At 46.2% G+C, this 14,350-nt stretch overlaps 2 protein-coding genes across 2 annotated transcripts; both read right to left on the bottom strand.

Annotated features, from left to right (window-relative positions):
• Positions 1-748: 748 nt before the first annotated feature.
• Positions 749-2,559, bottom strand: RPL36 (ribosomal protein L36). Its single transcript, XM_058858520.1, has 3 exons — positions 2,353-2,559; positions 1,440-1,574; positions 749-879 (listed from the first exon to the last, which is right to left on the bottom strand). Exons 1-3 carry the CDS (start codon positions 2,443-2,445, stop codon positions 790-792), a joined length of 318 nt encoding a protein of 105 aa, XP_058714503.1. The 5' UTR covers positions 2,446-2,559; the 3' UTR covers positions 749-789.
• LOC131589157 (merozoite surface protein CMZ-8-like) lies at positions 2,448-2,792 on the bottom strand. The gene has a single exon (XM_058858311.1). The coding sequence runs from the start codon at positions 2,790-2,792 to the stop codon at positions 2,448-2,450; it is 345 nt and encodes a 114-aa protein (XP_058714294.1).
• Positions 2,793-14,350: the final 11,558 nt, after the last annotated feature.

The following is a 14,350-nucleotide window of genomic DNA, read 5'->3' as shown; positions in this document are numbered from 1 at the left end:
CCAGTCAGCAGCACTGTGCTGCATCACAGATGGCCTGTGTCTCTTCAACAGCTCTATCATATTGAGGGAGTGAGAAAAGAAATTATGTGTCTTGACATGACTGTTGTACATCAGTGAACACAGGCTTGGGGACCAGAGAACTTGAATACTTCGTCTTCCAATGAACACTAAAAGGAATTTAAAGAAGGGAAGAGTAATAGCATGAAGTCCAGTTGAAAAGTATTTTCTCAGCCAAGAACAGCTCTTGTTATCTCACAGCAAGGGAGCCCTTAGGGGAGAATAAAGAAGCTACCAAAGTCTAGGGAGCTCTTGCTGACTCCAGGTGTCTTTCATTACTTGCTAACACACTGCAGAAGACAGGCCTGAATAGAGGGTACAAGGGGAAACACAGGTGCAGGTTAAGCTGCATGAGGAATGGGCTGATGTGCCGTGGGGAAGAAGTGCAAAGCAGTTACTATTTTCAACAGCCACTTTTTCCCACTTGACTTTCCTTGTACCACCATCTAGGTCTGAAGACAGACTAGGAGGTGTAAGGCATTACTCCAGAGATTTCCACATCCTGAGACTGCATATAGTCATAGAGGATTCCCCTCTAGAGTAAGTCACAGCAGCACCAGTATCAGCATCTCCAGCTGCAGGTACAATAAGCCACTGACCCAAATTCTTGATGGCTGAAGTTCAGGACCTTGTCAGCATTCCCCAGCAGCACACACTGAAATAGGTGTACCAAGAACACTCACTACCCTGGTTTTGGGAGAAAGGACTTTATTGTGTTGCAGCCTGTGCAACTCAATCCTTCTTTGCAGCAGCTTTCCTCATGGCCGCCAGGACATTACTGAGTTCCTCCCGCTTCCTCTTGGCCCGAATGTGAGTGCCAACCTGCAGGGACAGAGCAGAGCTGTCAGTTTTTACCCAGTGGAGACTGGACAGACTGGGACTGCCACAAGTGTCACTGCTGTCACACCTCAAAACCAGGCAGAATGGTAAAGTCCTGGTAAGATGGACTTGACCTCCAGCCAGGACTTTGCCATCGTGTCTCAGCAGTACCTCAACACAGTTATTTGGTACACAAAACGGGCTGCTTTCAGCTCTCATAACCACTACAACTCAAGGAACCCCATTTGAGGTCTCCTGGTTAATAGCACCCAACCTCAGTGCTGCTCCCATCTTCCCCACACCAGACATGCAAACCATGGAAAAATAAGATGACAAGCCTGAATCCTGGAATTCAGGGCCTTTTTGACAAAGTGTCTTTGCAGCCATCTCCTGCTCTCCTACCCAGCCCCCAAGGAACATTCTCTCCACTCCACTGTATTACACCAGTAACTTCCGAAACAAATGAAAAAAACAAAGGTAATTAATTAAAGCCAAATACTCCTAGGGGAGGGCAGAAAACAGGCACAGTAGTTTTTGCTGTAATTTTTAATTGATTGACCCACCCGCTTCTTGATGAACTTCAGCGCACGTTTGTCCTTGGACACTTTCAGCAACTCCATTGCACGTCGCTCATAAGGTGCAAAGCCACAGACTTCCCTGATCATGTCTCGCACAAACTTGGTGTGTTTGGTCAGGCGCTGTGGGAAAGGAGGGAGAACACAGGTTACAAAGCACTTACATGCTGACTGATGCAAAGGGGACTGCAAGGGGCTGTGGCATACTCTCAGCTAGGCCTCAAAACAAGCCCATTCTTTACGTGTCCCAAGAAAATCTCCCTGGCAGATCCTGCACAGTACGTGAGCTTGGCCAGGTGTGCCAGATCTTTCTTCAGGCTCGGGTCCAGATGTGCCACACAGTGCTATGGAACAGCAGTTTTAGAAAAAGCAGGACCATAGCCAGGGTTTGCGCTGCAGCACACGTCGGGCACCGCAGCTACATAGAGCGTATAATAAGAATAAATAATAGACCCAGATGCATTCATGTCCCGTAACACGCATTTATGGGATCTGTATATATATATATATATATATATATATATATATATATATATACTAGCAGGGAAATTCCGGGCAGTTTTGTAAGGGATTGCCTGTTGTTACCAAGAGAAGCAGAGTAAGAGACTCTAGAAGGCACAGAGCTTTCATAGCCAACCTCGTCCCTGCCCGGCCGAGTCCACCGGTCCTCCCGGCCCGTTCCGTCGAGCCCCGCCCGCCCCGCAGTCACGGGCAGCGCGCGGGTTCTGAGCCCTCCCGTCTCTCCACAGCGAAAGCGCGGAGCACCAGCGCCTCGGGACGGGGCCGGAGGCGGTGGAGGGCTCCGCGCCGGACACACAAACACAACCGCGCTGCGTACCGAGGGCAGCGGGCCCGCGAGAGGCGGGCGCGGGGCACCGCGCGCCAGCAGTCTCATACTCACCCCGCGGCGGCGACACTGCCGGGGCTTGGACACGTTCTTGGTCACCTTGTAGCCCTTGTTAAGGCCCACGGCCATGGGGTAGCGGATGGCCATGGCTACGGCGCCCGGGCCCGATGGACGCGGATGGACACAGATACAGCCGGCCCCACCAGCCCCGCGACGATGGCGCCGCACCGGAAGGAACGAGAGCGCGCAGGACTCCGGGACGGGGCCATTTCCGGCGGCGGGCGGGGCCGAGGGCGCGCGGGGGAAAGTACGGGGGAGAGGGCGCCCCCTGGCGGCGCGGCCGGTGTGCTATGCGGGGCTGGGGAATCACCCCCCGTGGGGACATTGTGGGTGTGAGGGGACAGCGGGGACGAGGGGGAATCACCCCCCGTGGGGACATTGTGGGTGTGAGGGGACAGCGGGGACGAGGGGGAATCACCCCCCCGTGGGGACATTGTGGGTGTGAGGGGACAGCGGGGACGAGGGGGAATCACCCCCCCGTGGGGACATTGTGGGTGTGAGGGGACAGCGGGGACGAGGGGGAATCACCCCCCCCGGGGACATTGTGGGAGTGAGGGGACAGCGGGGACGAGGGGGAATCACCCCCCCGTGGGTACATTGTGGGAGTGAGGGGACAGCGGGGACGAGGGGGAATCACCCCCCCGTGGGGACATTGTGGGTGTGAGGGGACAGCGGGGACGAGGGGGAATCACCCCCCCGTGGGGTCATTGTGGGAGTGAGGGGACAGCGGGGACGAGGGGGAATCACCCCCCCGTGGGGTCATTGTGGGAGTGAGGGGACAGCGGGAAAGAGAGCAGGGTCACCCCGCAGCGGAGGGTCCGGCAGAACTGCTGGTTCCCCTCAGCTCTGGCCGGGGCCTCGGGGTGCCCACGCTACAGGGCCGTACAGCCCTGCACTTACAGGCTTTTCCTCGATAAACTGTAACTTTGGTATTGCTTGACCAGGTTCTGATAACATTTGACAGACAAACCTAAAGAAAGAGATTAAACGATTTTGTTGGAATAAAAGGTACTGGATTTTCTACCTCTGAAAGAGAACTGAGGTGTACATGTTCAACTCAACTTTTCTGTTTTCAAAAACAATTCTATTTAATTTGTTGAAATGGAAAATATTTTCTTGAAATTGAAAATCTTGGATTTTAAAACAAATTACAGAACTTTACATTCTGCTGTAGAGCTTGTCTTTGCATGGCTGGTTCCTTTCATCCCAGGGCAGTGGTCCCAGCTCACCAGCTCATAGCTGGACTCTTGTCACCCCCTCATGGCACAGATTCCAACAGTGAGGAATGTTCGTGGCTTAGACGGTGGGACAGATCTGACTCGGATGCCTTGCTCCACAGGAGGGCAGAGTATGAACAGGTGTCTGCAGAGTGGACGTGACTGTCCTACAAAGGCAGAAGGAACTGCCTTTGTGAAATATTTCCTAATGTTTCTGAAAGTCAAGAAAGAAAAATTACGAATGCAATTTTTTTTTGTCAATCTGCACTTCTAAAATCAGCACCATCTTTGCTACTGAGAACTATTGCACGGGACAGCTGAAGGTCTCCCCATCCACAAGCTTTGTGTTCCTCACAGGAGGAGCTGCCGCAGCCCCAGGCTGGAGGAGGTGTCAGCTCCCCTGCTGCCTTTCCTGCCACTGCCGATGTGCACGGAGCTGCCTTAGGATGGCTGCTCACTCACCTCTGGGTGTGCTGAAGAAGGGCCCTCACCTGCTCTGGCTCTGTGACCTCATTAGGTACAAGTGGCCCTAAAATAAATGTTTGCTTGGAAGAGGAGGAGGCGGCACCTTCTGCTTCCCTCTGCCTGGTCTGTGAGCACCACCCCACCAGCAGCGTCTCTGTGGGGCTCTTCCCTCTCACACCAACTATTGCTACCTTCCCCTCAGGACATCTTTTCCATTCATGCAGAAACATACAGATCTACAGTTCTCAAACTCCCCGTGGGTTTCTCATCATTTGACCTCTCTGTGCTGCACTGGACCCCCCACCCAAACTGCGCCATTTCCCAGAGACAAGGGTTCTTGCTGTAATAAATTGAGATGATTTGTGCTAACTAAATCGTAACTATTTGGAAAGTTATTATTATAAAGCAATAAAGGGAATTAGTGTTACAAGGCAGACGGACCCCTTTGCAGATGTTACATGTTAAAAATAGGATACAGGATGTAGTTTTAAAGATAAGTAATGTCTAAAGACAGAATCGACCTTGAGATGGACAAAGTTGGAATGACTTCAAGCATAAGGTCTAAAATTATGAAATGCAAGGCTAATTATTGGACTATAATGCTTACTTACATAACACAATGCTTAGTACGCACATGCAACTTGTAAAGTTATTTAGAGGACAACGAAGATGAGTGTAAGCCTTCATCCAAAGACCACCAAAAGAAGACTGAAGACCCCCTAGCAACAAGTGAGGCATGCACCATGAAGTCTAGTGTCATAGAACTTAAGAATTGAAAGTGGGAGGAAACTTAAAGGAAACACTAATGAATCTGTATAAGCATATAGTATATAAGTTTAGTTTGAATTGCTTTGTTTTGTTCATGAAGTAGGGTGAGAAGCCCTCTCCATACCCCGGCTGGTTTTGCTTATGTTTTAATCAGATTTAATTACTGGCAAATCATTATATATATATATATATATATATATATATATATATATATATATATATATGTATGTATTCACTAAATTGTATTCATTTATACTAAATTGCTATTCAATTCACTAAATTGTATTATTTTACTAAATTGTATTATTTTATACCAATTTGCTATTCAATTCACTAATTTTTTTAAATTAAATTGCTATTAACTCAATAGACCTAGTTGTCTAATTTCATTCATTCATAACATTGCCTCCTATAGTTGTCTGCACAAGTCCATAATAGAAAATCCTGGTTTTCAGGTTCCAGAAGCTTTTTCCCCATTCCAACATTGTTAAATGTCTTCTTCTACATTCCCAGCATTTGCAAATGGTTTGCATCTCTCCTGAATCTTTCTTTGGATTCTGCATTACATCTCTTCACTCTTTAACTTACTGCTTTCCTAGAAGCATTACAAGTAAGATGTTACCCATCAGGTGAACCCAAGGACAGGAGGGCAGAAAAAAGGTAGGTAAGGTAGAGGAAGCCTTGGGATTGGAGCCGAATCTGAAGCTGGTATGGACTGGTTCTGCTGAGATGGACAGGTAGGGCTCAGTGGACCACAAATAGGCTGAACATCTGCAGTGAATCCTGGCTGCTGCAGTGATGTCCTGGGCTGTATGGACAGATGCACCTGGCAGGGGCCAAAAAGGATTGCTCCCTTTTCCTGGCACTCACTAGATCACACTAGTGGTGCCATGTTTCAGGCCTTGCAATGCAAAAAAAACTTTGATAAACTAGAATAAATTCAGAAGAAAGCCATGAAGATGTCTGAGGTCTGAAGCATGAGGAGCAGTGGAAGGAATTAGCCTTTTTCAACCTGGAGGAGAAGTGAGCTGAGATAGATCTAAAACAGCCACCTGAATTTCTGATTAACCAATGGACAACAAGTATAAGAGTGATCCATCCCAATGCTGAGCAAGTACAACAGGAGGCCAGACTGACAGAGTGGAAAATTCTGCATCACATTTAAATACAAAAATTAAGAATGTGGGGGGTGGAAGCAGCATCAAAACTACCCAAGAGACATACACAGGCATTGCATGGACATCAGGAACAGAACTGGAAAAGCCAGAGCTCCTCTTGACCTCATGAAAAATCATGTTCACTTTTCCTGGTAAATTTTAAATGGTTTAATAAAAAAAAAAATATTTATGCATATTCATAGACCTTCATGCAAATTCAAAGTTTTCCACTAACTAGTTTACATTTTCCAGGAACTTTTTTGTATGGCCACTCCTTGGGTCTGTGTTTTCAGAGCATGTGTGTTTCTTGGCTTGTGGTTTTAATCCTCTTATCACCTTTTAATTTGAGCCTTGGCTCCTTCTTTCCACAGACAGTAAGTGTTGGTAAGAAGCAGGGTCCCAACTATCTGTTCATTGGATGTTATCTCAACCAAGCAGACAGTATAAGCATACTATATAAACTATTACTACTATGCCTACATTTTTGCTAATAGCAGAAATAAAGACTATATTCATACAGCAAAGTAATTTTAACATTATACATATAACATTCATCCTAATACTTGTGAAAAGCCAATATTATACTATGCATCTATAACAACCTCACCAAAGACCAAGAAAGAAGGAAAAGTGCAGTACCTTACTTTCCCCTGACTGCTCCGAGTTTATGAAGAGAGCCTGTTTAAGGGTAGGATTTTTCTCTTTTTTTTTTCTTCTTTCTTTTTCTCTCAAGGATTTTTTCCCATCTGTTGCTAAGAGACAATAACCACCTTAAGACAGAAAGAAGTAGCCAAGGTAGGGGGAAGGGTGCAGCTGCACTCCTGTAACTGAGGGGACTTTTCTTGGAAGGGCAGAGATATCATGAGATTTTGGGTGAGGGTGAGGGGCTGGGTTGGGCTCAGCTCTTTCTCTCTCTATCTCTCCCCCTCTCTCTCTTGGAATTGGAGGGAACAGTTGAGCTGCTCCTATCGCTGCCACCGTGGTGTCCAGCCCATTACTCTTTTCTCCTACCACAAATGAGACTTTTGCTCATGACAGCAGCCACTGAACTGGGACCATATTAAGACCCTACTTCACCAGAAACGACCCTCACCATCTACTCAGGTGCCTCAGAGGAAACCCTGGGATCCCCAAGACCCCTCTGCTTCCAAGGGAGCCTCTCCAAGTGGTGCTCCGGAGCCAGGCAGCTACTGCCCAGCGCCGCTGCTTCTCTGCCACTGCTCCAGGTTTTCACTACACTGTAACCCAGCACCCCTGCCTGCCTGGACGCTCCTCAGCTCCTGTGGAGTTTCTGCTACATTTCATTTGCTACTGTGGAGTTTGCTCATCCCTGCAGCTCCAGCTGCCGCTCCACGGTTCCTGCTGCAGCCCGTCTTGGCCATTGTGGAGAGGCGGCCGAGCTCGCACCACAGCGCCCCCTGCAGCCGCACGGGAATCATCGCACCCGCCCTGCCCGGCCGGGAGCCAACAGCGCCCCTGCCAGCAGTGAGCGGAACTGCACCAACAGGGAAAGTGGCCGCGAGAAGGCCGGGACCGGGTGTGAGGTTCTGGCCGGGACCGGGTCTGAGGTTCTGGCTGGGACTGGGTCTGAGGTTCTGGCCGGGACCGGGTGTGAGGTTCTGGCCGGGACCGGGTGTGAGGTTCTGGCCGGGACCGGGTCTGAGGTTCTGGCCGGGACCGGGTGTGAGGTTCTGGCCGGGACCGGGTCTGAGGTTCTGGCTGGGACTGGGTCTGAGGTTCTGGCTGTGACCAGGTCTGTGGTTCTGTCTGTTGTTGCTGCCATTGTTGTTTGTTTGCCTTGTTATACACATATACATACTGGTAAAGAACTGTCATTCCTTTTCCCATATTTTTGCCTGACAGCCCCGTAATTTCAAAGTTACAATTTGGAGGGAAGTGGTTCATATCTTCTATCCCAAAGACATTCCTGCCTTCCTTGGCAGACACCTGTCTTTCAAATCAAGACATAGCACATGCTAAAAAGAGCCCTGTCTGTAACACAGGAGCCACAGAGAAGCTTCCTGCAGTACAGCTCATTCACAGTGTTCCCCAGGTGCAGGAGGAGGTGTATGGTAGGATACACCAGGCTTCAGGGTATCATCACCTACTGTGTCTCACCCTCACTGGGTTTCCAGGATTCAAGAATTCTTCCAAACTATTAGGAAAATAGATTTCTTGGCAGTTGAATACCATGAAAGCACCACTGAGAACAGATGATCTGTCCAGGTAAGAAAAATGCCACTGTTTCCCTCCAATCAACCTGTGGAGCCAGAACCCTGGGCATGACTGTGTAGAGTAGCTGCTGTTTAAAGAGATAAATACTAATATTACTCTATAACCAAAGAAGGGATTATTCACATCACTCTCAATGAAATATTGGGCCAATAATCTCTAACACTGTGAGTTTTGTCTTTCACAGACAGAGCTTGATTTTATTCTCATTAGACTTTCTGGGATCCAACTGTCAGGGTAGCCCCAATTCTTAGCAAACTATGGAGTTTGCATTCCCTCATCTCATGTGCAAAACTCCTAATTGTTTATCCATTTGGTAGTTTAGGGAGCACAGTGAAGGAGGGTGGGGACTGGCTCTGAATGCAGTTCCTCTGAGTTCAAAAAGCTTGCGTTATCAGCCCAGAGCAATTCCAAGTCTTCTCCAAGAATCACTTAAATCATTGCTACACCAGTGGAGCTGTGGGAGGGGAGCATGCAACGCTCACACCCCTGCATTGTTATTATATATAAAGCCTGGCACTTATCTACATGCTAATAAAAACAAACCCAAGTTTTTTTCAAAACAACCACTGGTGCTTAATTTTCAAATCTGCAGCCCATCTGCAGTTGGCTAGGTGCCCACCATCATAGAGTTATTTACATATTTTCCTCCATCAGCTGCAGTAACTTGTTCTGTTCCTCATGCCTGGCTAGGCTGGCTCAGCCTTTGTCATGGTCTCACTGGAGAGAAATATTTTGGTCTTATGATATTAAACAAAAAAACAAATCAGTTCCTAGTGGAGTTCAATTTTTAGTGTAGAAAGTCAAAGTAGAAACCTTTGGCTCCACTTTGAAAGAGAATTATCTACTTATCCCATCATGCACTGTAACATACTACATGTGTTTGGCAGTGCTGATTCCTTAAGCCAGAGGTTCTGTCAAAGTTAAAGTTTACAGAGTAAAACATATGTGACAAGGAAGAAGATGGGCCTAGGGAGATAATGAAGTGTGTGCATGGGATCAGTCTCTCTTGGACATATTAAATGATTAATCAAGGAGATGAAAGGAATGCTTTCTGCAACTCCAAAGTGTGCTCCACCAAGATCTCAAAGTATTTAACAAGGGATAATTCATTAAGCTGTATAATGATCTTGAAACAGAACTAAGATGACCATGAAGATTATTCAGTTAATATCTATATGTTTAGAGTTTCATGGAGTAGCTCTTTGAAAATGGCTTTCAGGTCGCAGAATAATAGGGAATAATAGAAAAATAGAATAGAATAGAATAGAATAGAATAGAATAGAATAGAATAGAATAGAATAGAATAGAATAGAATAGAATAGAATAGAATAGAATAGAATAGAATAGAATAGAATAGAATAGAATAGAATAGAATAGAATAGAATAGAATAGAATAGAATAGAATAGAATAGAATAGAATAGAATAGAATAGAATAGAATAGAATAGAATAGAATAGAATAGAATAGAATAGAATAGAATAGAATAGTAGGGATAAATAGATTGATTTGGGTTTGGATTGGAAGGGACCTTAAAGCTCATCTTGTTTCAACTGCCTGCCATGGGCAGGGACACCTTCTACCTTCCAGAGGTTACTCTGAGTTCTGTCCAACCTGGCCTTGGACACTTCCAGGGGCAGCCACAGCTGCTCTAGGCAACCTGTGTCTGGGCCTCACCCCCCTCATAAGGAAGAATTCCTTCCTAATATCCCATCTAACCCTGCCCTCTGGCAGTGGGAAGCCATTCCCCCTTGTCCACTCCCTTGTCCAAAATCTCTCTCCATCTCTCTTGGAGCCCTTTTAGGGGCTGTCAATACATCTCTCTCATTGGAAAACATTTTTCCAGTCCACAGCTGGGGACAACAGCAAAGTGATGGAGCACTGCCTCAGTTAACACTTGTGTTGGAGCTGCACATCCTTAAAGAACAGCTCTGGCTAACCAGAGACCTACAACAGGAAGCCATTTGCTGTCTTGAGTTTGGTACAGTCAGGAGAGACCCTGCCCTACCCCATTCTCTTGCAGCCTGTGCTCTGTACTGAATTTTGAAGGCCACCAGCATCATATTACTTTTTTTTTTTACCACCATCACTCTGAGTATGCATGTGGGTGGGCAGGTGCAAGAATCAGGTGTTTAGGGCAGCCATGAAAGAGATTTGCTTGGATGGAGTAAATGGGCAGGAGCTACAGCAAATGAGAAAAGCTTTTGTTTGATCGTGATATTTGCAGGCTTCCTCTGCACTGCTGTCGTGGTTTTAAAGCAGTAACAAAAAAAATTACTAGAAAACTTACTTATTTCTTGCTGTGAGATATGGATTAGAACAAGAGCAAAACAGGCTTAAAACTTAAAAGGAATAAAGAAAGTTTATTAATAAAAACTATAAGAATAAGAAAACCAGAATAAAACTTCCAGAAAACCCTTTTCTCGCCTACTACCCAACCATTTTCTTGTTCACATGACAACATAGAGACAAAAAACTTCTGTGTTTGAAACAGTCCTAATTCTTGCTAGAGTCTTTTCATCAGTCTTTGTAGAGAAACAGAAGTCTTCTTCTGTTAATCTATGGAGTTTCTCACAAGAAAACTATTTCTGTTATAGCTTTCTATTTCTCTGATGCCAGCTGCCCAGAAATCTGTCATCAGTTCACTCCTCCCATTTCACATCACTCTGAGGTGTGTATGGGTCAATGAGTCTAGGGATGTCATTTTTAAGGATGAGTTATTCAAAGGCAAAAGTTCTTTTCCTCTGTCTCTGTGAGCTTCCTTGGAAAACAAGTTTTCTCATTGCCTCTCAAGGCCCCAAATCTTCAACTATTACTTCTCCCCCCTCTGTTCCGGCACCTCACTGTATCACAATTACTCCACCTTTTGCTCAAAATCCACACTTTGAACACTCCATTCCTCCCAATATACTCTGTCATGAATTAAAGGAGCTTTTTTTCAGAACACTATTGTCCATCTCCATAGCTTTAACAGAAAGATATGTCAGCTTAATTAAAGCATCTCCTTATTCTCTCTTCTCCATCTAAAACTTAACTCTTTTCTTCACTGTCTTTGATGGTTTTATGCTGTCTTCTTCATGTTGATTATTTCTCTCTCTCTCTTCCTTCTCTCTCTCTGGGAAAAAGGAGTAATCTGTAAGTCTCATACAGGTAGTAAAAGAGTTAAAGTCTTGGAAAGCTGCAGATGTTTATGGTGTCAGGTTTCAGTTCAGCGACAGAAACTGCAAACCAAGCCAGGCCGGCCGGCTCCGTTTCTCCCCCCCACCCTCCGCGGCCTTGTCCGGCCTGGAGTGGGGAGAGGAAGCTGAGACAGAGCCTTGTTACCTCTTCAGAAGCAGGAAACCAAAGAGAACAAGAGATCCCTGGCTTTACATCTTAAGGTGGTGTTCATAAGTTGATCTCACTTCTCAATAGTTAAAACTGCCTCCAATTCTCAGAAATGACCAATAATTGGTCAGAAGAAAAAACTCCCATCAGCCTCCAGCAGCTTCAGCTTCCCTAGCTCCCAAAACTATCTTAAAAGTAAAGTCACCCCAGGACAACTGCTAAACTCCAGTTCTGGGTATGAGAATAGTATAGATTTGTAGGACTTAATTTGTTTTACACTGTCTGCAGAAATCTTGAATGTACAAAAAAATCAGCTTCAGCATGGCCCTATGTAGTGTACTGTGACAGGCTGGCATGCAAAAAAACTGTGCCCTGGAAAGATCAAGGCCACTGTTTTGGGGGCTGGATGGATGTCCTCACTCAGTGGGTAATCTGCCCAAGTGCAGGAATTTAAGGCTGCGCCTGCTCTGACGGAACCTCTGAGCTTCTCCAAGTGCAAAAGGTATAACCCCATGGAATCCAGAAAAACAACAACTGTGTCCAAAATGCTGAGCTTCCCAAACTGTAGAGAACTAACAAGTGGCATGGATTCGCTGACAGTCCTTCCTGTGTGCCAAGGAGACCAGGACAGTTCTCCTTCACTATACTAGGAAATATTGCCCAGTTTTACAGGCACAGTGTCCACCTCTGTCTCTCCCAGCAGTGTGGACAGATCTGGTTCAGAGCATCATCCATCTCTGGGGATTTACTCGCACCATTAATAGAGATGATCCTCAGCCCAGTGCAGGTGTGTGCAACCCCCATGGCACATGTGACCACATCCTTAAGGCTTGCTTGAGGTCTGGCATCAAGCTAGATGATCAAGCCGTTATCTTGGAGAAGGGTCTACCTGAAAACACCTGTCTGACATGTAAGACTCATACTCAGTTTTAAACCTGGAATTAATCTGGTATTTGCTGGATAATAAGGAAGTAGTTGATGAACCATGATGCAGTTGTTGCTTGCGTTTTTATAAGAGCATTGCCAGGCAGCAGGTCTGGCAGTTTCTTGACAGTGTTCAACTGCAATCAAACCATCTCCACAAAACATCTCCATGAGCCAGCACATTCCAATGGAGAAATGTCTTGTTTAAATGTTTCTGACCAGCTCTCGTGTAGCAGCTTTTTCACTTTTCCTCCTGGCTGTGTTTCTGAAGGAAAAAATAGTTCAAAGGCATGGCTCTGGCTTGGGATGCTGTAGGTGTGACTGTGCTGTCTCAGCCCAGGTCCAGACTTTTTCCCTGAGGTCTGATGACATAGAAGAACTCTTACCAGTGCTGGGCAGTCTGGTCTGGAGTGGGAAGCCAGCAACTGCTAGGAAACTGCAGACATTTAAATGGCCTCAGAATAAAGGAAGGTGGAGAGATCAGTTTGAGGCTACATGGTCAGTTATGCCATTGACAGTTTATACTGACAATTTAACTTAAAAAGCAATAAAGCAATAAAGAGTTAAGTCAGTGATGCATGGTGGGCATCATGCACATGAGCCTCCACTTGCAGGAGTCATAGTGCCAATGGCTAGAAGTGTGTATTTTCTCTTCTGTGCCAGTATTGGGCTGGTCTGACCAGGCCTGGAGGAGCAGATGTGCAGATCTGCTCAAGCCTGTCACATTTGAATGTTGCAGAACATAAATCACTATTTGCCCTTTCTACTCCTGCTATGCAAATATGTGTGGATGGTACATCCATCACAGGCTGTTCTGGTTCAGTGGCCACTCCACACAGTGTTAGGGTCTGGAGGAATGGCCTGAGGCCAATAAGGAGAATACCTTCACCTTATACCTGGCAAGGAGCTGGGAGGCCTTCCAGTGTAGTGCCTAGAGGTGGTCAGCCAGCCTCAGGACATATTTGGCTTCATAACTGGGACTCCCAGTAGGAGAAAATTCTGTGTGGAGAATCCATTCTTCTGTGGGCCATCCATGAGCACTGTGACTACTGAGCCCTTTACTTTTGCTCCGTTGTTACATAAATCTCTTGAATTTTGTTTACTTTTTCATCTACTTTTCTTCTCACTCTGAACATTTCTCCTTTGCTGTCAATGACAGCACACACCTGGCCACACCAACCAATTCATGACCAATTTTTCTGTTTGTTCTTGTCAAAAATAAACAATTTAAGGGCAAAACAGGTTTAAATTTAAAGGTATAAAGTAAATTTATTATTAACAGATTCAGAGGAAGATAATGAGAAGTAAAATAAGCCATAAAAACACCTTTCTTCCTCGCGAGCCCCTCCCTCCTTCCCATGAACAGCATAGGGAGACAGGGTGTGGGGGTTTTGGTCAGCTCGTGACTCAAGATCATCTTCTGTTCTCTCAGGGAGAGTCTGCTCTGCTGCGCATTGGGTTCCCTCCCATGGGCAGTTGTCCCAAAACAGTTGTGGCATGGGTCACTCATCCATGGGGGGCAGTCCCCTAAGGATAGACTACTCCGGTTTGGAAGCAAGGGCCCTCTCTCTCTAACTTTGGAAGCAGGGATCCTCTCTATTCAGGTCTCCCACTAGATCACAGCTTTCTCTAACATCCACCAGTTCCACCATGACCACTTTTCCCATGGGCTGCAAGTGGATATCTTCATCCTCCATGGACTTCATGCATGACAAGGGGACAATTTTTTTCACCACAGTCCTCACCATGGCCTGCAGAGGAATCTTGGCTGTGGAGCTTGAAGCACCTCCTCCCCTTCCTTTTTTCCCACTGACCTTGGTGTCACCATGTTGTTCTCCCTCACATATTCTCACCTCCTTCCCTTCTCTGACTAGAAGAAAATTGCTGATTCTAGGTACCACT

The sequence above is a fragment of the Poecile atricapillus genome, chromosome 28 (genome assembly GCF_030490865.1).
Source record: "Poecile atricapillus isolate bPoeAtr1 chromosome 28, bPoeAtr1.hap1, whole genome shotgun sequence".
Classification (NCBI taxonomy): domain Eukaryota; kingdom Metazoa; phylum Chordata; class Aves; order Passeriformes; family Paridae; genus Poecile; species Poecile atricapillus.
The sequence above is the reverse complement of the archived record's forward strand: the minus strand, read 5'-3'. Positions and strand labels throughout refer to the sequence as shown.